The sequence below is a fragment of the Schistocerca piceifrons genome, chromosome 1 (genome assembly GCF_021461385.2).
Source record: "Schistocerca piceifrons isolate TAMUIC-IGC-003096 chromosome 1, iqSchPice1.1, whole genome shotgun sequence".
Classification (NCBI taxonomy): domain Eukaryota; kingdom Metazoa; phylum Arthropoda; class Insecta; order Orthoptera; family Acrididae; genus Schistocerca; species Schistocerca piceifrons.
Genome location: NC_060138.1, coordinates 1045208414 through 1045234235, shown reverse-complemented (window position 1 = coordinate 1045234235; position 25822 = coordinate 1045208414). Strand labels below are relative to the sequence as shown.

Here is a 25822-nt window from a genome sequence, read left to right as displayed (position 1 = left end):
TCACATTTCATTCATATGCTCCAGCTTCTCAAGCACGAGATCGAAAAGTAGTAGTACGGAATTTTTATATAAATTTGGAATCATCATATTCTTCTGTAATTTGTGTGATGACCCTGTTTCTTCGCCTTCATCATTCTAACAAACAATCTTGTCATCATCACTAATTCTGTAACTATTCCTGTCAATGTCAAAACTTATTCTCCAATTAACTTCACTAACCCTTCCACAATCACCGGTTTAGTTTCCTGTGTTTATTCTCCGATTAGCAGTTACTGCGTGTTCCTGCAACACATTTTCCACGCTACTCCCAGAATAGAAATTAAGCGTCTGTCAGCTAGTGATTGCACAGCTGGCCCTTACTGGTGTAGTGGTCTGGCTAAAACTTTGTCAGATTTTCATTTGCCTGGATACATTAAGAAGATAACATGTAATCTTACTCACTTGTTATTCCTGTTAGTCGTTTATTTCCACTCTGGTAATATGAATCTATGGCTTTCACTAGTAGTTAAACAATGCTGATTATTCGCAAACCCAGTGACTGTAATTCAACAGTCTGGCTTTATTCTGCTCAACTCGCTTGGCCTATCCCATTTTGTCTGCAGGAAAGTTTATTTCTAGATTTGTTGGCGATTCCACTGGCAGAGGCATCACATACACTATGCATGTTTTCAAAACTCGACTTACAATACATTCAGAAATCAACTTAGAATGTTTTCAAAAATGTTCAAAAACCATCAGGGACGCATTTCAAAATCATAAGAATAATCGATAGACCAACATGTGCTGGATGCTATGCGCTTTGTGAAACAATGTTTTTTAACCCTGAAACTACCACCCGGGGCAGGTACCCTGGTTTATCCCCGCCCCCCTAGATATGGGCCTGTTGAGCAGGCGTGAATCTGGCAGCTTGTGCACTACAGTAGAATTTTTCCGGGTAGCAACTGGCAGGTTGCTGCTACTGCTTATACAGCTAACAGCCACACTTCTGTAGCCAAAAGTGGTTGAAGGTACTACTCATATGCAACTCAAATGCACTTGGGCACGAGCCTGGTCGCAATTGCTCAAACAAATCTAATGTAAAAAGTTGTGACATCGCACTCATCAGGGGCAATTTGTTGTTTCGAAGCATTGCATAGTCTTCCTAAAGTCTTTGACACATTTTGCAGTTGGCAGACTCTTGTATGAGCACTGTGTTTTGTTGTTGTATATGGTTCATTTCCTTTTCCACTTGAGTTTTATTTTCGCTTCCTTCTCTCGTTCATGTTTTATTGCTGCAATATTATTCTACAGTACCGGGCTACACTAATATCCTTTGTTATAATATTGGTTCTTACCAGTTAAAATTACAAAAATTTAACTAAAACAATTAAAAATTCCCGGAATTCTAAAAAACTCCTGGGTTTTTCCTGGTTGAAAAAATTCCCTGGATTTGCTGGCTCTCCCAGTTGTCCTGGGACATGCAAACCCTGATAAAAGGAAATTTACTTTGAAAGTAACACTACTCAAACCACCATTCCCAATACTTTCCTGCGACTTGTTACAAATGTAAACTGATGTGATGTCACGCTCATCAGAAGCAGTCTGTTGTTACTGTTGGGAGACGATTGTGTTTGAAGTGTGCTTTGTTGTTGTAAATAGTGAATTTTCTTTGCGACTTGAATTTTATTTTGGTGTTATTCTCTCATTTATGTTTTATTGCTGCAATATTGTTCTGAAATAGCGGGCGGAAACTAAAATTCTCAGTCAGAATATAAGTTCTTACCAGTCAAAATTATAAAAATTTACCTGGAAACTGAAACTATGAAACATTCTTGGAATTCTAACAAATTCCCAGGTTTTTCCCAGATATTTCTCGGTTATCCTGGAGTGTATACACACTTATATATACAATGCACAATCGCTTCACAGTGTGTTTACACAAGCCAGGTGCTTGGCAATGCTGCTAAGGGGTTGCAAAAAGATGGTTCAAATGGCTCTGAGCACTATGGGAGTTAACATCTGAGGTCATCAGTCACCAAAAAGACAGTGAGAATTTCATAACTGTTTGTCAAAGACTGTGACAGTACCATGGGGAGATTAGTTACATTAACACTGCTTGCTTGCTTGGCTTACACTTTAAATCTCTCGTACTTGGGAAAGAGAAGCTGATACAAGTTTATGCTCACATACTTCTCAAGTTACAAGTGACTAGCAACAAAGTGGAAGTTAAACTTCTTAGTTAAAAGATGAACAAGAGTTCTCAAGCCTAATCAACTGCTATGTCACCTGTGTTCTGGATCACAGTTTATATTCCATGCAGGTCCCATCATTACAACAAGGTTTTTAAATCTATTAGAAAATAATGGGATTTTCCTTAGGATTAGGATAAAATTTATGTTTCTTGTACACTGTGACTTGATGCATACCCAGACTAAATATGAAATCCAAGTTTCAGTACAAATGTAGTCTATATTTTTGTATATTTTACTATATTTTTACCTAGAATACTTGCCTAACAAGTGCAACAGCATCTATTGGGTTGTCATCTTGTTCAAACTTTTCTACAGCTGTATTCAGAACCTCGTTTGTGAAGTCACCCTCCAGCAGCTGAGATAATTGTCTACTAATAAACACTTGCTGTTGATCTGAAAATTAATATTGTCCGTTTACCAACTGATGTCAGACAATTAAATCTACAATTAAAAAAACTAACTCTCCACTTACTGAGCATTATTCGTGTAGGTCTCCGTACAGCTAGTTTATTCCTCTGCTGAATTGCTAGACACTTCCTTATAACATCACCTTTTGCATAATTTACATTGGTGCAATCTGTGTTTATATCAGCTGCACTTTTATTATGTACATTAATGTATTCATCATTAGTGTCTCCTGGGAGATTACTACTTCTAGACTGTCCTAACGATGTTTTGGATTTGCTACTAGTCACAGAACCATCTTTATCATGTTGCTGAGAAGGTGAAGTAGGCATCTGATCATCTACACACTCCTCTTTACATTTATTTTTATCTGGAAGCAATGGTACCAAACACAAAGACTTAAAGTCTGATTTACAGCTGACGTTAGATGCATCTTCCTTAGTAGATGATTGAACAGGAAATTTGGCTTCATTCTCAAACTGAGTTTGGTAACACAACTGTTTCTCGAACAAACATGGTGCCAATTTCTTGCTGTTACTTTCATCTCCAGTTTCATTCTTTATTTTTCTCTTATTTCTTCCTGCTGAAGGGCCTGCAGCTCCATAATCAATATCATCTTCCTCACTGTCCAACTTTTTCACCTTTGAATGTTGAGCAGTTGCAACTGATCCTCCTGCTAGTAAGGCTTCATTAATGTCACATTTCTCTCCTTCAACATGGTTCACATCTGATGTTGATCTGCCATCATCACATTTTTCAGTTTTAACAGTATCTACTTTTATTACGTCTTGAAAGGAGTCAGCAGCTAAACACTTTTCATCCTTCAATTTCTTCCTTCTCTTAGTAGCATGAACATCCAATCCCTTTTGTAATAATTTGAAGGTTTCAGACTTTTTTAACCTGGCAGACCGTCTAGCTGCTTGTAAATGGGCCGAAGGTTCTTCTAACTGCTTATCATCAAGCCTGGTCATTTTTAACTGCCTTTTGCTAGTAGAATTCACTACTGTATTTGCATATGATTCAACCTCGGTTTTTAATTTCTTTCTTGCTCTACTTACACAGTTTACACTTTCAGTTGCTTCTGAACTGGAACATTTTGTTTTCAAAGTATGTTTCTCTTTGATACTGGCAGTTCCAACATTTAGAGGCAAAGAGGGCGAACTCCCAGCTACTTCATTTACTGTAAGACCCGTATTTATAGTTTTTGTGTTCTTCTGTTCATCTTCTGTTGTTCGTTTTGTTTTTTTACGTGTTTGTTTCATGGTAGTAACCACTGTTGCTTTTGTGGGGCTCTGAAAATTCTTATGTTCACTTGAACTACCTGAGCCTGAAGCTTGAGGTTTTGGTTTGTGGGCAATTCTCTTTTTTGTCCTCTGTGGTATGTAATATTCTTCACAAATAGTTTCTGCAGTATCTTTTACTTCTTCCTCCACATCTCGTTTTGAAATACCCAATTCTGATTGAGGTATTTCTTCTACAGGGATGTCATCTTTGTTTGATTCCTGTTGTTCTTTAATGACTGGTTCTTCTGAAACAGAACAATTGATTAATGACTTCTGTATGTTACAGGTACCGACAACCGAAATTCTTCCACACTTTTGTGTGGACAGATTTTCCTTTCCCATAGTTTTTGGATGTGGACTTTCTTCTTCAAGTTCTCTTCCAGGTTTTTCATTTACACTTATGTCACTATTTTTATGGTGATCACTTATTTCATGTTCCATTGTGCCTTTTTGTAAACCAGACCCCAAAGTCAACAATTCTGTACCCTTTATATCTTTACAGATTTCTTTGGTATTATTTGAACAATGTTTTTCTTCAATATGTTTATGTCCGTTCATAGCTTGATAACTTTCAGACTGATTAATCAGTTTGTTGGCACCATTCTCTGTTCCAGTACAGTGTTTGGACAATTCACTGTTAACATTTGACATGTCTGGCATATCAGTAGAACCCATTTTTCTTACACCACTCTCACTCAGAGCTAAACTATCCTTTTTGGGCACATCATCATCAATCTTTACATCTGAACCTTGGATGAATAACTTTGTATTGCAATCATGAAGCACATCACAACTGTCCACTGTGCAATCTTTTGTGCTAACAGTAGTAATCTTTGGGTGAGCAAGAGAATCTGTAGAGTCTTTAGAAGAAGGAACTGAATTTCTCTCTATATCCGTTTCATTCATTGTTATGACCTCTGAAATGCTGCCACGTGAACGACAGCTTAAGCGACTACCAGAAAATGTAGCATGATTTGTTGTTTCGCCATCTGAATTACATGAAGCAGACAAACAGGTAGATATGTCTGAAATGGCCTCACCAGCTTCAAAAATTAAATTTCTCTTTTTATCTACATATTCAGCTTCATGTTTCTGATCCAATAAATCAACACTTTGCTCAGAAATGCAAATTTCTTGCCTACACTCAACAGGTATATTTATTTCTACCTCTTCATAATTAACCACCAATTTATTACTGGTTGCTATTTGAGGAATAAAATACCTAGCATTACTGTGCTCAGACACTTTCTTGATGTTCCCATTGTTGTATTGCTTGTTACAACTTTTCTCTCCATCAACAACGTCATGATTCACTTTTGGTAATTCGCATATGGGTCCACTGTTAACAGTGTTTTGAGGTACATCTATCTTAGAACAGTTATTAGACCCAAATGTTGGCTCATTACGACATTCATAATTTGACCCTTCAGCCTCAAAACATTGTGATGATTCACTACGGGCATTTATGGATTCTGGGCTAGAATCATCATCTGAAACACTTAAATCGCCCAGTAATTCTGTGTAAGCCAAGCGTGATTCAGTCTCAGTATCTTTCCTCTCAAAGTCAGCTGCATTGTTACTTGTTGACAAATGAAATACATCTGGTGTGGCTAAAGAACATTCTGAATTGTTGACAGTGTTTTCCCAATTACATGTTGAATCTACTGTCATCAGTTCATTTCCAGCATCATTCCCATCCTCTTCTAATGACTTTTTAGTCTGATTATCCACTTCTGGCTGAAAACTGTGTACTAGAGTGTCATTTTCACCATCCTTCTCATCCTCCTCTAGTGACTTTCTAATCTGATTATCCACTTCTGGCTGAAAACTGTGTGTCAGAGTATCAATCACATGAGATTCTTTAAGTTCCACTTGGTTTTGTGTCACACAAGTTAAAGCACGTGTTTCACATCGTAAAATATTCTTCTCTGTGTGTATCTTCGCTTTCTCATCTTCCTGGGGGACAATCTGTTGATTTTTACAAGCCAACATGTCAGGGTTACATTGTAATTGTGAAATTTTATTTTTACTGCCAGAAACCTCTGTGGCACCACTAGGTTCCTTGTAGTGATAGTTCACTGTTTCAGTCATTGTTAATCTTTCTTCGACTTTACCAGATTCTGGTGTGCTCTCTACACTGCAAGCAGAGACTGGAACAGTGTTCACAGTTTCAAGAAAACAGCCTGATGCTGTCTCAACAATGTTACTGTTAGAAGAAGATTGGTTACTTGCTGAAACATGCTTCCTGTGTGAATGAATTGTCTTCAAAATGTTCTTCCTCAACCTGCGACTTCTTTGGCAATTTTTCTTCTTGGCGAATTTCAAGAACTTTTTGCTCTCAATTATTGATGTTAAATTACTCAAAGACTTCACAAAATCATGTGTAAAAACATCACTATATTTTGGGTCAGGTAAAATGTTTTTTGAATTATTCATTTTTTCTTCAATGGCACTATGGTGCTTGCTCGAAACATCTTTTCCAATAGAAAATCTTGCCAACACATGACTGTACTTGGATGAACACTCTTCGTGACAAACTCTTTTTAGTGGTTCAATCTCCATTTCACAAACTCTCCTTAGTGGTTCAATTTCTGTTTTACAAACTCTCCTTAGTGGTTCAATTTCTGTTTTATGAACTCCTGCTAATGGTTCAGTTTCTGTTGTACAAACTCTCCTTAGTGGTTCAATTTCCGTTTTATGAACTCCTGCTAATGATTCAGTTTCTGTTGTACAAACTCTTTTTAGTGGTTCAATTTCTGTTTCACAGTTTGGATTTGTTCCTTCCGTATCTTGACCGTAAGACTTGTTTGAGATGCTTTTCTTTAGTAAACCGTTTCTTTTCTCCCGCAACGTAAGACTCCCCTTCTTCATATCACTTGCCTGAGCTGTCTGCTGCTGCTGCTGAAATACTGAATTATTATTTGAGCAAGTCAGAGAAATTCCAAAATCTGCTTGAGGGCTATCACATTTCACAGAGGACAAATCATTGGTACGCAAATCTGTCGAACGCATGAGTGGAGAAGCTGAAACAGCTGCATTTTTGCTTGGTATGTCATTACCACCTGCAATCATAAACAATTTATTTCAGAACATATGTACAAGTTGCTAAATCATTGTGATTTTACATGAATTTGAATTAATTATCCAGAAAACTAACAGTAGTCGACTATGACAGCCACACGTCAGCAAACTTGAAACAGTGATACACTTTCAGACACCTCTCACACTTCATCTAATCAACACACACATTATCAATATAGTTTAGGTCAATTATCACTTCTATTTTACAACGAAAAACAAACAAAAGAAAAAATGGACCAGCAAAACTGTAATCTACTTGTACATTTACTAAAGCAAAAACTATGCAAGCAATGAATTACCAGACAATAAGGCAAATGAAAAGATTTAAGGGGGAGGAAGAGAGGGAGAGTGAGGGAGGAAGAGAGAGGGAGGAAGGGAGGGAGAGAGAGGGAGGGAGAGGGAGGGAGGAAGGAAGGAAGGGAAAGAGAGGGAGAGGGAGGGAGGAAGGAAGGAAGGAAGGGAAAGAGAGGGAGAGGGTGGGAGGAAGAGAGAGGGAGAGGGTGGGAGGAAGAGCGAGGGAGAGGGTGGGAGGAAGAGAGAGGGAGAGGGTGGGAGGAAGAGAGAGGGAGAGGGTGGGAGGAAGAGAGAGGGAGAGGGTGGGAGGAAGAGAGAGGGAGAGGGTGGGAGGAAGAGAGAGGGAGAGGGTGGGAGGAAGAGAGAGGGAGAGGGAGGAAGAGAGAGAGGGTGGGAGGAAGAGAGAGAGGGTGGGGAGAGGGAGAGAGAGAGGGGGGGGGGAGGGGGGAGAAGAGACACAGAGGGTGTGGGAAGAGAGAGAACTTTCTCTATAACAAATTTTTAAATCTAAACTGGCAGAAAAAGTAGGTTCAAAATTATTTTTATATAAATTGGGTTTTATTTTTCATTGCAAAACATAAAATTCATCCATTGCCAGCTTCAGTACTTTCCCACCGAACACAAACAACAACATTATTATTAATGAGGTATACTTACAGGGTGACATAGGAGAAACTAATCTTGGCGCAAATGATTTCATTTCTTGCAACATAGATGCAACCCTCGATTCAGCAGTACGGGCTCCCCTGGAAGGGACCTTAAAACAAAGCGTAGTTTGCATCCTAAGATTCCAAGCATTATGAACATTTTCCCTCTCCGCATGTAAATTTCTACCCTCATCATGATCAGGTTTAGAAATATTACTAGCACCATCACTACAACTGTCATCATAGCTCTCTTCTCCTTCTCCTTCTTCTCTTTCTCCTTCTCCTTCTTCTCTTCCTCCTACTCCTAATCCTAATTCTCCTTCTTCTTCTTCTAATTCTTCTTCATCTCCTCTTCCTCCCCTTACCCTTCCTCTGTCTTCTTTTTCTCCTTTATCTCGCTCATTAGCTGATTGAACTTCTCCACAAGCTGGCACTTCACTTGCTAACAAAATTGACATACTTTTTCCTGCAATGCAAGTATCCTTCAGGTGAGGTGGAATGGTTTTGGAAGAATCAGTGTTAGCAAAAACAAGTTTTTCTGGCTGAATAAACTTACTTTGGTCTTCTTCCACACAATAATTTGAAGGAGGCATTTCAGCACTTGTAGGAGGCATTTCAGCACTTGCTGAATGGACTGCACCTTTAACTGGTGAAAAAATTGACCATCGTTGACTAGTGTGAGGCTCAATCATTTGCGAGTCTGCACCAAAGGGCAAAGGCTCTATGTCATGATTCTCCATGCCCTGATCACACGGTGACTGTTCTAAATTCTTAGAGTCATTTATTGCCACTTCATCCAAAAACTTATTCAAATCTGAGGTAAGCATTGATAAAGAAGTATTGACACCAATATCTCTAAGATTCTGAAAACTGTCTGTTGCACATGGAGTATGGAAGTCTCTTAGAATGTCACTTGTATTCACCGATTTGTCACAAACAGAAGTTTCCAGTGGAATTGATGGGGTAGCAGATTTTGAAGTGTTATTGCACCTTTTGTCACCAGCTGCACCTGAAAATACAATACAATACATGTTAACATTATAAAGCAGTCATGTTAGTAGCTTTTCTGGGTACAAACTTCACAGATTTATTCACAGGCTAATAACAGTTTAAAGGAAAAATTAATTTGGTGCAGTGAAATATTTTTAAGATATAGTGGATGATTTAATATTGAGAATTAGTATTATTGGCATTAATATGAAATAAGAATGTAACTGCAAGTTTTTGCCCACCAGATGGTACAACCTGGTGGTGAGCTTCTTACTGCTTATGTACTGAGAACTTTACATTCAAAAACTCTGTAATCACAATGGATAATTTATGCACGACATAAAAAGCCTTTGGTTAACAAAAACAATTTTCAAAGGACAGTAAAATTTTAATATCAGGCTGAAACATCCTCGCTTTTTCATCTGCCTGTACATATAAGTCAAAGTAAAAACGTGCGCCTTTATTAGTCCTCGTTTACTATGATTTAGTTTTGTGCATGTGTTTTAAGAAAAATCACTGAGGCGTTATCAATATCATCTTGAAATCTACATTCCAGGAATGGAAATAATAAATATTTATAATAAAACATTGAGCTCATATAAAGTGAAGCAGGGCAGAGTTTTGTGTCAATTTCAATAAAATCATATTTGGCCACAATTATAACAACTTATATCGACTTTGTACGAGACTTCTTCTGGGCAACTAACTTCCCAATTCTGGTGATGGTCTTCCCCTATATACCGTCTATTTTGGGTGTTAGATGGCTACTGATGTCACACTCTGGGATGCCATTGGATAATTTGATGTGAAGACTGCCATGGAGGGGAGGATGGCTGTAGCAGCTTGTAGCCAGGGGAAGTGTTTTTCTGGAGCAACACATGTAGCTGCATGACAGTTCTCTTGCAGCTGCTTGTCTATACTGTCAAAGCTGGGTTGTGTGGGGTTGCTGGCCAGCGAACATATGTAGTCCAATAGACTGGGATCACTGGCAGCCAAGTCAACAGTAACCTATAACTTTCCTACCTGTCCATGCTGTTACGGCATTTAAAATTTTCAATTCTCTTATTTTCTGCTGCTGCATGCACAAATGACACAGCAGCACACAAGGTTCTCAAAAATTAAGAGTTACTTTGAAAATTCCTGCAAGTAAAGGCACAGAAAATCTGACAAAAAATAGATAGAATCCTGCAGTATGCAAAGTGTCCAAAGAAATTTATTTCACTTGAAGAAAGAGTCACCCTAAGTGAACCCAGGAACAAGAAAGACATTGAAGAAGTGCACATTTTCCATCACAATTTTTTCTCTACCAATTTCAGTTGTAGTGACAAGCTTCACAGGAAGACTACATCAGCAAAAATAAACAAACAATGAACACATAAGGTGAAACAAGTAAGTTGTCACGTTGATCAAGGTAAACATGTGGAACTACTTAAAAAAGCTGTAAAAGAGATGCAATATGCAATTCAACTTCCTCTTAGATAAACTGAAAACCACAGAGATAAAATATTTACAAAACCACATATAACAGACCATGATCTGATACCAGCAGAAAATTGACTTCATTATGATTAAACAGAATGATCATTTCATAAAAACACCAACAACAATACACACCAGAATGATCATTAAGGTAGTAACACGAAGACTGACCTCTGCTGATATGAGTACGTGACAGAACCTATGCATATATGAGAAATTAAGACACCTCTACTCAGAGACCATATTTTAGTAATCAGTTTTTGTTATATACAAAAATAGTCAACCACTAATAAGACGTAGACTCTGAAGGTGTATCTGTAAAAGAACATAATGTTTACATTGTGTATACCGTTAACAGTATGAAGACATATAGCAGCCATAAGAAACAGTATAATGAAAAATATCTCTTAAAGAGCATCTCTTACACGTAATTATCTTCTGTAGATACAAAAGAAAGAATACATCTTCCTACACTCTTGAATTATGTAGGTCATACAAACATCTCAGTCATTTATCTGCAAGACGGGTGTCGCGACTCTTGACGTGCGCCCGCACACATGTGCCAGCGCCATAGCAAAATTACACGAACTACAGTATGAATTGTTGCTACACAGGCATTATTCACCTGATATGGGTCCATCAGACTTCCACCTCTCCCCAAAACTGAACTTTTTCTTAGTGGACGAAGATTCACTTCAAACAAAGAATTGATAGCCGGAGTTGTCAATTATTTTGCAGGCCTGGAGAAAACTCATTTTCGAGATGCAATCAAGGCACTGGAACATCGTTGGACTGAGTGCATTAATCTACATGGAGACTACATTACAAAATAAAAAAGTTTCAGTAATGTAAGCACTTTAAAAAAAAAAAAAAAATCCATTCCAAGAACTTTTCAAACCATTCTCGTACACAATGATACCACACTGTCACACCAATAAAAGCAGTTTATATAAGTTCTGTCAAGAGCACAATCATCTCGTTTTATACATACATAGATAAAATTTCTTTATTCAGCAAGATGCCTACCATAATTTCCTCCTGACATAACTTAATAGTTTACGTTTTATTGATGTGACAATACATCGTCATTGTGGATAACACAAATCGATTACTAAGAGATGATCATTGCAATGTACAATACCTACATTTCCCATATACTAGGTGGCCAGAAACAGTCTAAAAGCTTGTTGAAACGCTCATTACCAGTTAAAAAGTGCCCTTTTTTTTAAGTGGTAAATTTAATGTAGGTGAGCAAAAGCTATGTTTGATCAGTAGGAGGAAGCCAAACAAGGAACATGTTTGGCGACACCAACAGGCAGCATGAATTTGCACAAGCAACAATGTGATTGGGTAACATCAATGCTAAATAACTCTTTAGTGCTCTAACATATTGAAATTTTTTCTTAACTATTTTTTCTCAGAACAACCTCCCCTATGATCTAACCATAAGAACACACAGACAATGATGGACACAATACCTTATTACATCTAGAAATAACTTGATATAAGGAGACACTTGCCATGGAGTGGCTACACTACCAGTCCGATAATCCTAGTCAGAATGTCAACATGTAACAACTGCCCGGCCCGACTCTATAAAGCTGTCATCCACATGGAGGTTAGGCTGTGTACGCATTCATGAGTGGCAGCCTGCAAGACGGTTCTACTGTCTGCCGAGTTCTGTGACATTCCTCACAACTGCATGCCCAGATCTCAGATGTGGAATCTATGCGGATCAATACACCCTGCAACATACTTACAAGCTCTTCAGATTGTTTCTGACCACACTATGTATAAGTACTATGATGTACTATATACAAAGTTAAGTTATTTGTACTGTCTTACTTTAGTAAATTAAATTTTACGAAGTAACAATTTCTTCATATAAATTTTGTTACAAGCAGCTGTTGTCAATAAATGTTAAAATTTTGTTTGCAAGCAGTTGTTATCAATGAATGTTAATAAGGTTTCTATGACCTACATCATTCTGAACTGCAGGCGGATGTGAATATTACACAGGACAACGATGGAAAAATGTTTTTGCTGAAAATGCCTTTTTCTTATGTTTTTAGAATGGGAATTCTAAATATGATACTTAAAAAACTGTATCACCCACCATTTCTTCACATTTTATGGTTAAATTTAGTAAATTAAGAAATTTTTTAAAGAATTTAACATCCTTTATATAGTTAAAATAATTTTAAAAAAAGGAGATGAAATGAATGTAGGTGACGTAGGTAGCACTTCTGAAAAACATTTGCTGGCAAAAAAAAAGGTCGCTTCTATTTTTGTGTTAACAGACGATGTTTTGTTTACTGTCAACCTAACCTCACTTTCCCATTTCCTGTACATGTGCTCCGTACAATGTCTAATCATGGTTGTAAAAACTCTGCTGACAGTTTTTATTATATTTGTGGTGAATTTGTGATTTTAAAAAATTACCGATTTTGTGAAAAAGGCTTTACCTATCATACTTTGGATCTAAACTTGGGCACCACATAAGGTATGTTGTGTGTGTGTTAAAGATCTGAGAAAATGGTCCAAAAAGCAGAAAAAAGCCTTTAGATTTGCTGTTCCTATGATATGGAGGGAGCCAAGAAATCATTCACACAATTGCTACTTTTACAGTGTTGATATTACTGGTCATAATTCAAAAAACAAGAAGGTAATAAGCTACCCTAACCTTCCGTCCGCCGTCTGACCAGTATGGCGTGGTGTACATTTGCCGGTTCCTGAACCACAAGATGATTTAAATTCTATTCCAACAAAAGCATTTTCTGATGTGCAATCTGATTTAGATGAACCATATGATGATGAATTCCTTCGTAATACAGAAAATCTAGAGCCCGAATTGTTTACTCAGACCAAGCTTAACAATTTGGTTCGGGATCTGGACTTAACAAAAGAAAAAGCTGAATTGCTTGGCTCTAGATTAAAAGAAAAGAACTTATTGGCAGTAGGAACCTGCATATACGCGTACAGAAACGGAGAGCAGCAATTTTCCAAGTTTCCAGAATGAGATTTTCACTCTGCAGCGGAGTGTGCACTGATATGAAACTTCCTGGCAGTTTAAAACTGTGTGCCCGACCAAGACTCGAACTCGGGACCTTTGCCTTTCGCGGGCAAGTGCTCTACCATCTGAGCTACCGAAGCACGACTCACGTCCGGTCCTCACAGCTTTACTTCTGCCAGTATCTCATCTCCTACCTTCCAAACTTTACAGAAGCTCTCCTGCGAATCTTGCAGAACTAGCACTCCTGAAAGAAAGGATATAGCGGAGACATGGCTTAGCCACAGCCTGGGGGATGTTTCCAGAATGAGATTTTCACTCTGCAGCGGGGTGTGCGCTGATATGAAACTTCCTGGCAGATTAAAACTGTGTGCCCGACCGAGACTCGAACTCGGGACCTTTGCCTTTCGCCATCTGAGCTACCGAAGCACGACTCACACCCGGTACTCACAGCTTTACTTCTGCCAGTATCTCGTCTCCTACCTTACAAACTTTACAGAAGCTCTCCTGCTCAGTTGGTAGAGCGCTGGCCCGCGAAAGGCAAAGGTCCCGAGTTCGAGTCTCGGTCGGGCACACAGTTTTAATCTGCCAGGAAGTTTCAATTTTCCAAGTTTTTTCAACAAGAAGGTGATTTAGTGTACTGTTCAGACATTCCCCGTCTGATGAATGAGTTTGGTATTGAATATAAAAAGGAAGACTGGAGGCTGTTTATTGATTCATCCAAAACTAGTTTAAAGGCTGTTTTATCACACAATGGTAAAATGTATGCATCTATACCTGTTGGACATTCTGTACATATGAAAAAAGCTATGAAAACCTAGAAATAGTGCTAAATAAAATAGGCTATTCCGCTCATGGTTGGATGATATGGCGATCTAAAAGTAACATGCATGCTCCTTGGTCAGCAAGGTGGGTTTACCAAATTTCCATGTGTCTTGTGTGAGTGGGACAGGAGGGCTAGGGATCAACACTGGTGCAGAAAGCGCTGGTCTGTGCCGGAGTCTTTAAAACCTGGTGAGAAGAACATTCTACGCAAAAACCTTGCAGATCCAAAAAATGTACTCCTACCACCTCTACATATAAAATTAGGCCTAATGAAACAGTTTGTAAAGGCTTTGCCTAAAGATGGACCATGTTTCAAGTATCTCTGCCAAAAGTTTCCACACCTTTCTGAAGCTAAACTAAAAGAAGGTGTCTTTGTCAGACCTGACATTAGAAAAGTTATGTTTGATGTTAACTTTGAATCCACAATGACCTTAAATGAGAAAGCAGCATGGGTATCATTCAAGCAAGTCGTTACAAAGTTCTTAGGACATGAAAAAGACCCAGAATATGAAACTTCCTGGCAGAATATGTTTCTATTATAGCCGCAATATTAAATAGGTTTAAAACTTTAGGCTGTTTAATGAGCCTGAAAGTTCACTTTTTGAACAGTCACCTCGATTACTTCCCGGACAATATGGGAGATGTTAGTGAGGAGCAAAGAGAGCATTTTCACCAGGACATTAAAGTGATGGAAAAACTCTACCAAGGTCGCTGGAACACCAACATGATGGGGGACTATTGTTGGTCACTTCACCAAGAAGTTCAGCAAGCAACTCATTGCAGAAAACACTACACAAGAAGCTTCAACGAAAAAAGAGAAAGAAAATACAAACCAATTCCAGCTGACAAGTGAAACCTCTATTAACACATATCATTGTTTTAAGTAGCTTACTGCAAATACAAAGCATGCTTATGTTGTAAGAAAGTGTTTCATTAATTTCCCTGTTTACCGTGTAGTGTAGGATTTTTATACTATATAAAAAAAGCATATTGCTCAAAAACTATCGGTGATACAAAAAAACTAAGGCTAGATTTGGATTCAGTTCATAAACAACGTTTTCCAAAAAAAAAAAAAAAAAAAAAAAAAAAAAAAAAAAAAAAAAAAAAAAAAAAAAAAAAAAAAAATATATATCTTTGGCCTGTGTTATCTATGTTTCTCATAAATTTATGCTGTCTTTTGAGTTTATCAGCGACTATGAATTAGTAATTTTTTTAGCTCTACATATAAAAAGAAAATGAGTAGGCTTAGTTTAAAGTTATTTGCTCATTGTCCTATAAAACATTGCACCAGCCACAATGCAGCACCGCAGTGAATTCTGTTCTCAAACATGGCATAAGTTGGTAGGTGTTCATAAGCAGCTGGAAAATGCCCTGAGTACTGTCAAATGATTGGCAACTAGTAAGATTCAGTGTGTTGAGAGAGCTCTCCACAGTAGTTTACCAGAAATAACAAAGGTGCCTCAAGTACTATCCTCTCCTGCGGATCCTGTCTCCTCTGCGAGAAGTACAGGACCTGTCACAACTAATGCAGTTGAGTACCAAAATCCCCATAAGCAAGCAATTTCAGTGTGCTGTGTTACACTGAAACTAAGACTGAGGCCCTGGGTCTTGCTTAACCTGTTGGGAAAGTAGTTGTGTTTAGTGTCAAAGGGAGGCAAACAAAAAAGAGTAGGGGTCTATTAATCATCAGCAGTTCAAACATATGGCCAATAATGGTACTTCTTAGGTAAATGCAGCAAGGGCCAGGAAGATACACCAGCTGCACTCAGTGTGTATGTGTGATGGCCTCATTCAACATGTTGAAGAGACCACTGAGAGAACAGGGTGTAACTAACTGCAGATTGTGGCACACACTGGAATAAACTTTGTCTGTCATCTGGTCAGCGAGGTCATGTTCAGATCATTCCAGCGACTGGCAGAGAAGACCGAGATAACAGTCCTGCTCATGGGGTTTCAATGAAGCTCACAATCTGCAGAATTGTCCCTAGAACTGATCTTGGCCCCCTGGTTCCGAGTTGAGTGGAAGGATTGAACCCAGACACCTCAAAAGTTCTATGACAAGCTTCCGCTCCTTGGATTAGCACCATAGAGTCCCCCTAAATGTCAGGTGTGCACACAGGAATTATTTTACATTGGGTGACTCTACATCCAACCCAGATAATGACAGATGTAGAAGCCCCAGAAGTACTAGTGGAAGATTCGAAGGAATGACCCCCCCCCCCCCCCCCCCCCAAGTGATAGTACTCAATTTTAATAGTTAAGTGCCAAAGTATTCACAACAAAGAGCCAGAGTTTGAAATACTCCTTAAAAGCAGTGAAGCTCACATAATAATAGGTACAGAAAGCAGTTTAAAACCTGCAGTGAGATTTTTTTGCAGCAAAATTTAAGCGTATATTGAAAGCATAAGCTAATGGGAAATGGAGGTGGTGAATTCATAGTATTGGACAGGAAATTCAAATCTACTGAGACAGAAATTAAAGCTGCTCATGGGATTGTTCAGAAAAACTCAGTATCAGGGATGGGCATAAAATTATAATTGAATTCTTCCAACAAGTAGAAAGATATACATATTCTGTAAAATCAGACAATGGAAACTCCAGGTAGAATACCATCAATATAGAAAAAGATAGATTACAACTTACCATAAAGATAACGCCCAAGTTGCAGACAGGCACTTTTAAAAGACACTTACGCATAAACTGTCAGCCACAGCCTTCGTTGGAAAAAGAGAAACACACACCATTCTTTAACACAAGCAAACACACCTCATGACTGCCAACTCTGGCAGTTTGGGCCTGAAGTGGCAGTGAACATCACTTCAGGCCCGAGCTGCCTGAGTTGGCGGTCATGTGTGTGTGACGTGTGTTTGCTTGTGTGAATGAATGGTGGGTGTTTCTCTTCTTCTGATGAAGACTGTGGCTAAGAGCTTATGTGTAAGTGCCTGTCTGCAACTCATTATGTTCAGTAAAGCAGATAAAGAAAACAATAGTGTCATATCTGAAAGAGGAACTTGATACTTTCAGAACAGAGAAAGGAACATGTAGAGGAACTATGGCTCAAATTTAAAAGAATAGTTGACCATGTACTGGAAAGATATGTACCCAGTAAAACAGTCCACAGTGGGAAGAATTCTCCTTTGTATGCAGTTACTGCAAAGGAACTTCTAAAGAAATAGAGACTACCACGTAACAGGTATAAAACAAGACTATAGACAGAGATGCTGTCAAGAAACAAATGTGTGAAGCCTTCAAAGACAACCCTAGCAGAATATGGTCCAACAATCTTTCACAAAACCCAAAGAAATTCTGCTTGCCTGTAAAGGCTTTTAGTGCCACCAAAGGTAGCATCCAGTACCTCAGTTATGAGACAGGAAACCAAACTGAGGGTAGCAAAGCATATGCAGAAATGTTTTACTCTTTTCTCAAATGTTCCTTCATAAAGGAAATCTCAGAAGTAATGCCCCAATTTAATCCTCATAGCACTGAACAGATGAATGACATCAGTATTAGCATCAGTGGGTTTTCATAGAGGTCACAGTTCGTAGTAATTGACGAAAGTCATGGAGTAAAACAGAACTGATTTCTGGCGTTCCTCAAGGTAATGTTATAGGCCCTTTGCTGTTCTTTATCTATATAAACAATTTGGGAGACAATCTGAGCAGCCATCTTAGGTTGCTTGCAGATGACGCTGTCCTTTATCGACTAATAAAGTCATCTGAAGATCAAAACAAATTGCAAAACTATTTAGAAAAGATATCTGAATGGTGCGAAAATTGGCAGTTGACCATGAATAACGAAAAGAGTGAGGTCATCACCATGAGTGCTAAAAGGAATTTGTTTAGCTTCTGTTACATGATAAATCAGTCTAATCTGAAGGCCGCAAATTCAACTAAATACCTAGAAATTATAATTACAAACTAGTTCAATTGGAAGAAACACATAGAAAATGTTGTGTGGAAGGCTAACCAAAGACTGCATTTTACTGGCAGGACACTTTGAAAATGTAACAGATCTACTGAGGAGACTGCCTACACTACGCTTGTCTGTCCTCTTTTAGAATACTGCTGCGTGGTGTGGGATCCTTACCAGATAGGACTGATGGAGTACATCGATAAAGTTCAAAGAAGGGCAGCACAGTTTAGATTGTCAAGAAATATGGTAAAGAATGTCACTAAAATGATACAGGATTTGTGCTGGACACCATTGAAAGAAAGGCATTTTTCATTGCGACGGAATCTTCTCACGAAATTCTAATCACCGATTTTCTCCTGCGAATGCGAAAATATTTTGTGGACACCAACCTACATAAGGAGAAATGATCACCACAATAAAATAAGGAAAATCGGAGCTCGTACAGAAAGATATAGGTGTTTGTTCTTTCCGCGCGTTATACAAGATTGGAAAAATAGATAATTGTGAAGTTGGTTAGGTGGTTTGATGAACCATCTGCCAGGCACTTAAATGTGATTTGCGAAGTATTGATGTAGATGTAGAAATAGCTGAAGTTGTTGAAATTGAACAAACCTCCAGGCCCGATGGAATTACTGTCGTACTCTATACTGAATTTGTGGCTGAGTTAGCCCCTCTTTTAACTACAATCGATCATAGATTCCTCAAACAAAAAACCACGTTTAAATGGTTGGAAGACAGCACATGTCACAGCTGTAGCCCAACAAGAAAGGTAGCAAAAGTGATCCACAAAACTAGGGTCCAATACCCTTGAGATCCATTTGTTGTTGAATCTCAGAACACATTCCAAGATCAAACATAACAAAGTATTTTAAACAGAATGCCCTCCTCTTCACCAACCAGCATGGATTCCGAAAATATCGCCACAGGAAATCTAACTCGCCCATTTCTCACATGACATACTGAAAGCGTAGAACGAGATAGTCATGTAGAAGCAATATGCTTCGATTTCTGAAAACCATTCGACTCAAGTACAAACATATGGCGAATCAAGTGAAATTTGTGACTGGATTGAGGATTTTTTAGAATGACGACACAGCAAGTTATCCTGGGTGGAGAGTCAGCGATTGAAGTAAAAGTAACTTCAGATGTGCCCCAAGGATGTGCACTGGGACACTTGCTATTCATGTTATATATTAATGATATTGTGGACCATATTAATAGAAACCTCATACCTCTTGCAGATGATGCAGTTACCTACAGTACAGTAACAGCTAATTGAAGTTGCACAAACATGCAGTCAGACGTTGATAAGATTTCAAAGTGGCGCAAAGATTGACAACTTGCTTTAAATTATCATAAATGTAAAACTCTGCACCACACAGGAAAAAATTATTATATTATGACTATAACCTCAAAATAATCAAAAATGTAAAACTCTGCACCACAAAGGACAAAAAAAAAATAGTATCTAATAACATTAATGAGTCACAGTTTGAATTGGTTAACCGAGATAAACTCCTGGGTGTAACATTTTGTAAGGATATGAAATGGAATCATCATATAGGATCAGTTGTGGGTCAAGCAAGTGGCAGACTTATGTTTATTTGTAGAATACTTGGGAAATGTATGCAAACTACAAATCAATTGTGTGCTCCTTCCTAGAATATTGCTCAAGTGTGTGGGACCTGCATCAAATATGACTAACAAGGGACATTCAAAATATGCAGAGAAGACAGCATGAATGGTCACAGGTTTGTCTGGCCAATGAGAGGGTGTTACAGAGATGATGGAGAAACTTAACTGGCAGACTCCTGAAGATAAATGTCAACTATCCCAAGAAAGCCTACTTACAAAATTTCAAGAACTGGCTTTAAATGACGACTCCAGCAATATACTGCAGTCCTCACCCCCTGCATTTTACTCCCGTGGGGATTTTGACGACAATATTAGATTAATGACAGCACACATGGAGACATTTAAACAATCATTCTTCCCACACTCCATACAGGGATGGAACAGGAGGAAACACTACTAACTATTAGAAAGGGACTGTGCTCTGCCACACACTTTGCAGTGATTTGCAGAGTATAGATGTACATGTAGAGGTTGAAATGTCTTTGTAGGTAACACAAACTAATCACTAAAATGTGATCTTATTCACGGAAGCAGACAGTGTGGAAGTCCACGCTGCCGAGCTCACATTTTTGGCTAAGGTTTGCAGACAACAAGTACATCATACGGCTGCAAAGGGAAGCAGAACTATGCGAATTTCATCACCACCTCAACAGCTTACATAAAAACATATGGTTCACACTAGAAATAGAAAATAACTGAATCATTCCTTTTCTGCATACAGAAGTATACAGAATATATAATGTCAAATTAAACCACAAAGTGTACAGGAAACCGACGCACATTAACGTACATCTACATGTTGGGTCGCATCACCATCCAGCACAAAATAACTCTATGCAATATACTGAAAACCCAAGCGCACTGGATTAACAACACTGACAACTTCCAACATGGACAGAACAAGCTCTGGAAAACAATCCATGAGAATGGATACAGCAATAAGGACATACAACGAGCTACGAGGTGCAGTGAAGATGAAACAAACAAAGGAATAAAAGATCTTTTCCTTGTGCCTGCTTACCTTACATGAGAGCATCAGTGACTGAGTATGCAAGATACTGCACCACGGAGGAAATAAACCAACATTCCAAAGCAGTCACAGGATCAGACATCTGTAACGCCCATGAAAGATTCGGTAGATGTTCTTCACACTGCAGGCATCTATGAAATCCATTGTGAAGACGGCAAAGTCTATGTGGGTGAAACTGTGAGACCAAGTAGCAATCACATGCTAATCACAGCATGAACACTTATGTACATCTGAAGGTTCAGAGCACCAGGACTGTGGCCAATCTATGAAGAATCTCTTGTCCTTGTGCCACAACCGTGGATGTAGTATGGAAAATAAGAGGTCAGCTCACCAGCCAGCAGCTTCCTGATCCAGGTTTGACAGTATAAACAAGCGGCCTCAAGAGAATTGTTGTGCAGCTTTAATATCTCACTGAAGAACAACACTCCCTCCAGCTACAAGCTGCTGATTCACTACTGCCTAGCATCACCTGCCAGAGTATCACAGGGAACAGCCTACCATCCAATGGCATCCCAGAATGTGACATCAGTAGCCACTTGATAACCAAAATAGACGGTACATGGGGGATGATCTTAACCAAAATCCAGCTATTAGCTGCCCTGTAGAGGACTACTGCAAAGTCAGTCAAAACATTGGCATTTTAGTTATTTTAATGTTTCATAATGATACGGCCTAATAACCAAAATAATTTTATTCAAACAGCTCCATTATGTCTTATATACTATTTAAGTATTATTTTTCCTACTGGGTGATATACAAGATGAGTCACCTAACGTTACCGCTGGATATATTTCGTAAACCAAATCAAATACTGACGAACCGATTCCACAGTCCGAACGTGAGGAGAGGGGCTAGTGTAATTGTTTCATACAAACCATAAAAAAATGCACGGAAGTATGTTTTTTATCACAAACCTATGGTTTTTTTTAATGGAACCACGTTAGTTTTGTTAGCACATCTGAACATATAAACAAATACGTAATCAGTGCCGTTTGTTGCATTGTAAAATGTTAATTACATCCGGAGATATTGTTGACGCTTGAAACCTCCGACGTTCAGTTGCGTGTTGTAACAAACACGGGCTACGGTCGGCGAGCAGCATCTGCAGGGACATGTTTACGATGACGACCGTGTTTACGAGCATGGCTGTAGTGCACTGTTGTGGTTTGGTCTAGCTGTCGCAGTGTCCGCATGTAGCGCTTGCTGCTATTGTTAGTCTGCATTCGTCTCCGCACGCACACCAACTGTAGTACACCGTGTTACCAGACGTCTGTGATTGTGTAGTGTTGTAGGAACTGTGACCATAGTGTATTCGAACTATGAACAGGCGGAAATGATACTCATCTATGGCAAGTGTCGACGAAATGCAGCTGAAACCTGCAGGGTGTATGCAGAACGGTACCCGGACAGAGAGCATCCAACGTGCCGCACGTTTCAAAACATCTACCGCCAACTGTATGCAACAGGTACAGTCGTAGCACGCAAACGGGTCCGTAACAGGCCCGTCACAGAAGAAGCGGGTGCAGTTGGTGTGTAAGCTGCTGTTGCCATGAACCCACACATGAGTACACAGGACATTGCGAGAGCCGGTGGACTGAGTCCAAGTAGTGTCATGCACATACTGCATCGTCACCACTTTCACCTGTTTCATGTGTCGCTACATCAGCAATTACATGGTGATGACTTTAATCATCGAGTGCAATTCTGTCAATGGGCATTAACAGAGAATGCGTTGCAGTTCTACCTGTTTATCGATGAAGCAGGTTTCACAAACCACGGGGCAGTGAATCTACGGAACATGCATTACTGGTCCGCGGACAATCCTCGCTGGCTCAGGCAAAGTAGAGCGACAGCGACCGTGGACTGCAAATGTATGGTGCGGAATCATTGGCGACCACCTCATTGGTCCTCACTTCATTGCAGGGGCCCAAACAGCTGCAACATACATCGCATTTCTACAGAATGATCTTCCAACGTTGCTCGAAAATGTCCCACTGGAAATGCGTCGCCGTATGTGGTATCAGCATGATGGTGCACCTGCACATTCCGCAATTAACACTAGGCTGATCCTTGTCAGGATGTTCGACGGGCGTTTCATAGGACGTGGAGGACGCATAAATTGGCCAGCCTGTTCTCCTGATCTTAGACCCCTGGACTTCTTTCTGTGGGGTACGTTAAAGGAGAATGTGTACCGTGATGTGCCCACAACCCCAGAGGATATGAAACAACGTATTGTGGCAGCCTGCGGCGACATTACACCAGATGTACTGCAGCGTGTACGACATTCATTACGCCAGAGATTGCAATTGTGGGCAGCAAATGATGGCCACCACATTGAACATCTATTGGCCTGACATGTCGGGACACACTCTATTCCACTCCGTAATTGAAAACGGAAACCACGTGTGTACGTGTACCTCACCCCTCATGTACATGTGCGTCAGTGATACAGACAAATAAAAAGGTGTTAGCATGTGGACGTAATGTGCTGTTCCAGTCTCGTCTGTACCTAAGGTCCATCACCGTTACCTTTGGATCCCTATGTAATTCGGTGCTCTCCGATACACACGATCGAACAGCGGAGGAGTGGTACTCAAGCGTCAACTTTAGGTTACAATATCTCCGGATAGGTTAAAGTTAGATATAGTGGGAATTAGTGAAGTTCGGTGGCAGGAGGAACAAGACTTTTGGTCAGGTGATTACAGGGTTATAAATACAAAATCAAATAGGGGTAATGCAGGAGAAGGTTTAATAATGAATAAAAAAATAGGAGTGCGGGTTAGCTACTACAAACACCACAGTGATCGCATTATTGTGGCCAAGATAGACACAAAGCCCATGCCTACTACAGTAGTACAAGTTTATATGCCAACTAGCTCTGCAGATGATGAAGAAATAGATGAAATATATGACGAAATAAAAGAAATTATTCAGGTAGTGAAGGGAGATGAAAATCAAATAGTCATGGGTGACTGGAATTCGTCAGTAGGAAAAGGGAGAGAAGGAAACATAGTAGGTGAATATGGATTGGGGGGAAGAAATGAAAGAGGAAGCCGCCTTGTAGAATTTTGCACAGAGCATAACTTAATCATAGCTAACACTTGGTTCAAGAATCATAAAAGAAGGTTGTATACCTGGAAGAATCCTGGAGATACTAAAAGGTATCAGATAGATTATATAATGGTAAGACAGAGATTTAGGAACCAGGTTTTAAATTGTAAGACATTTCCAGGGGCAGATGTGGATTCTGACCACAATTTATTGGTTATGAACTGCAGATTGAAACTGAAGAAACTGCAAAAAGGTGGGAATTACAGGAGATGGGACCTGGATAAACTGAAAGAACCAGAGGTTGCAGAGAGTTTCAGGGAGAGCATAAGGGAACAATTGACAGGAATGGTGGAAAGAAATACAGTAGAAGAAGAATGGGTAGCTCTGAGGGATGAAGTAGTGAAGGCAGCAGAGGATCAAGTAGGTAAAAAGACGAGGGCTAATAGAAATCCTTGGATAACAGAAGAAATATTGAATTTAATTGATGAAAGGAGAAAATACAAAAATGCAGTAAATGAAGCAGGCAAAAAGGAATACAAACGTCTCAAAATGATATCGACAGGAAGTGCAAAATGGCTAAGCAGGGATGGCTAGAGGACAAATGTAAGGATGTAGAGGCTTGTCTCACTAGGGGTAAGATAGATACTGCCTACAGGAAAATTAAAGAGACCTTTGGAGAGAAGAGAACCACTTGTATGAATATCAAGAGCTCAGATGGCAACCCAGTTATAAGCAAGGAAGGGAAGGCAGAAAGGTGGAAGGAGTATATAGAGGGTTTATACAAGGGCGATGAACTTGAGGACAATATTATGGAAATGGAAGAGGATGTAGATGAAGACGAAATGGGAGATATTATACTGCGTGAAGAGTTTGACAGAGCACTGAAAGACTTGAGTCAAAACAAGGCCCCGGGAGTGGACAACATTCCATTGGAACTACTGACGGCCTTGGGAGAGCCAGTCCTGACAAAACTCTACCATCTGGTGAGCAAGATGTATGAAACAGGCAAAATACCCTCAGACTTCAAGAAGAATATAATAATTCCAATCCCAAAGAAAGCAGGTGTTGACAGATGTGAAAATTACCGAACTATCAGTTTAATAAGTCACAGCTGCAAAATACTAACGCGAATTCTTGACAGACGAACGGAAAAACTGGTAGAAGCGGACCTCGGGGAAGATCAGTTTGGATTCCGTAGAAATGTTGGAACACGTGAGGCAATACTGACCTTACGACTTATCTTAGAAGAAAGATTAAGAAAAGGCAAACCTACGTTTCTAGCATTTGTAGACTTAGAGAAAGCTTTTGACAATGTTAACTGGAATACTCTCTTTCAAATTCTGAAGGTGGCAGGGTTAAAATACAGGGAGCGAAAGGCTATTTACAATTTGTACAGAAACCAGATGGCAGTTATAAGAGTCGAGGGGCATGAAAGGGAAGCAGTGGTTGGGAAAGGAGTGAGACAGGGTTGTAGCCTCTCCCCGATGTTATTCAATCTGTATATTGAACAAGCAGTGAAGGAAACAAAAGAAAAATTCGGAGTAGGTATTAAAATTCATGGAGAAGAAGTAAAAACTTTGAGGTTCACCGATGACATTGTAATTCTGTCAGAGACAGCAAAGGACTTGGAAGAGCAGTTGAACGGAATGGACAGTGTCTTGAAAGGAGGATGTAAGATGAACATCAACAAAAGCAAAACGAAGTTAATGGAATGTAGTCGAATTGAGTCGGGTGATGCTGAGGGAATCAGATTAGGAAATGAGACACTTAAAGTAGTAAAGGAGTTTTGCTATTTAGGGAGTAAAATAACTGATGATGGTCGAAGTAGAGAGGATATAAAATGTAGACTGGTAATGGCAAGGAAAGCGTTTCTGAAGAAGAGAACTTTGTTAACATCGAGTATTGATTTAAGTGTCAGGTAGTCGTTTCTGAAAGTATTTGTATGGAGT

At 39.3% G+C, this 25822-nt stretch overlaps 1 protein-coding gene across 1 annotated transcript in view; it reads right to left on the bottom strand.

Moving 5' to 3' along the window:
• LOC124731101 overlaps nt 1–25822 on the bottom strand; it is a 301651-nt gene that overhangs the window by 141143 nt on the left and 134686 nt on the right. Inside the window, exons 7-9 of the mRNA XM_047248509.1 lie at nt 8498–8950; nt 2704–6981; nt 2492–2624 (exon numbers count right to left, since the gene is read on the bottom strand). Coding sequence (XP_047104465.1) covers nt 2492–2624; nt 2704–6981; nt 8498–8950 — 4864 coding nt within the window. The remainder of the gene's footprint in view (nt 1–2491; nt 2625–2703; nt 6982–8497; nt 8951–25822) is intronic.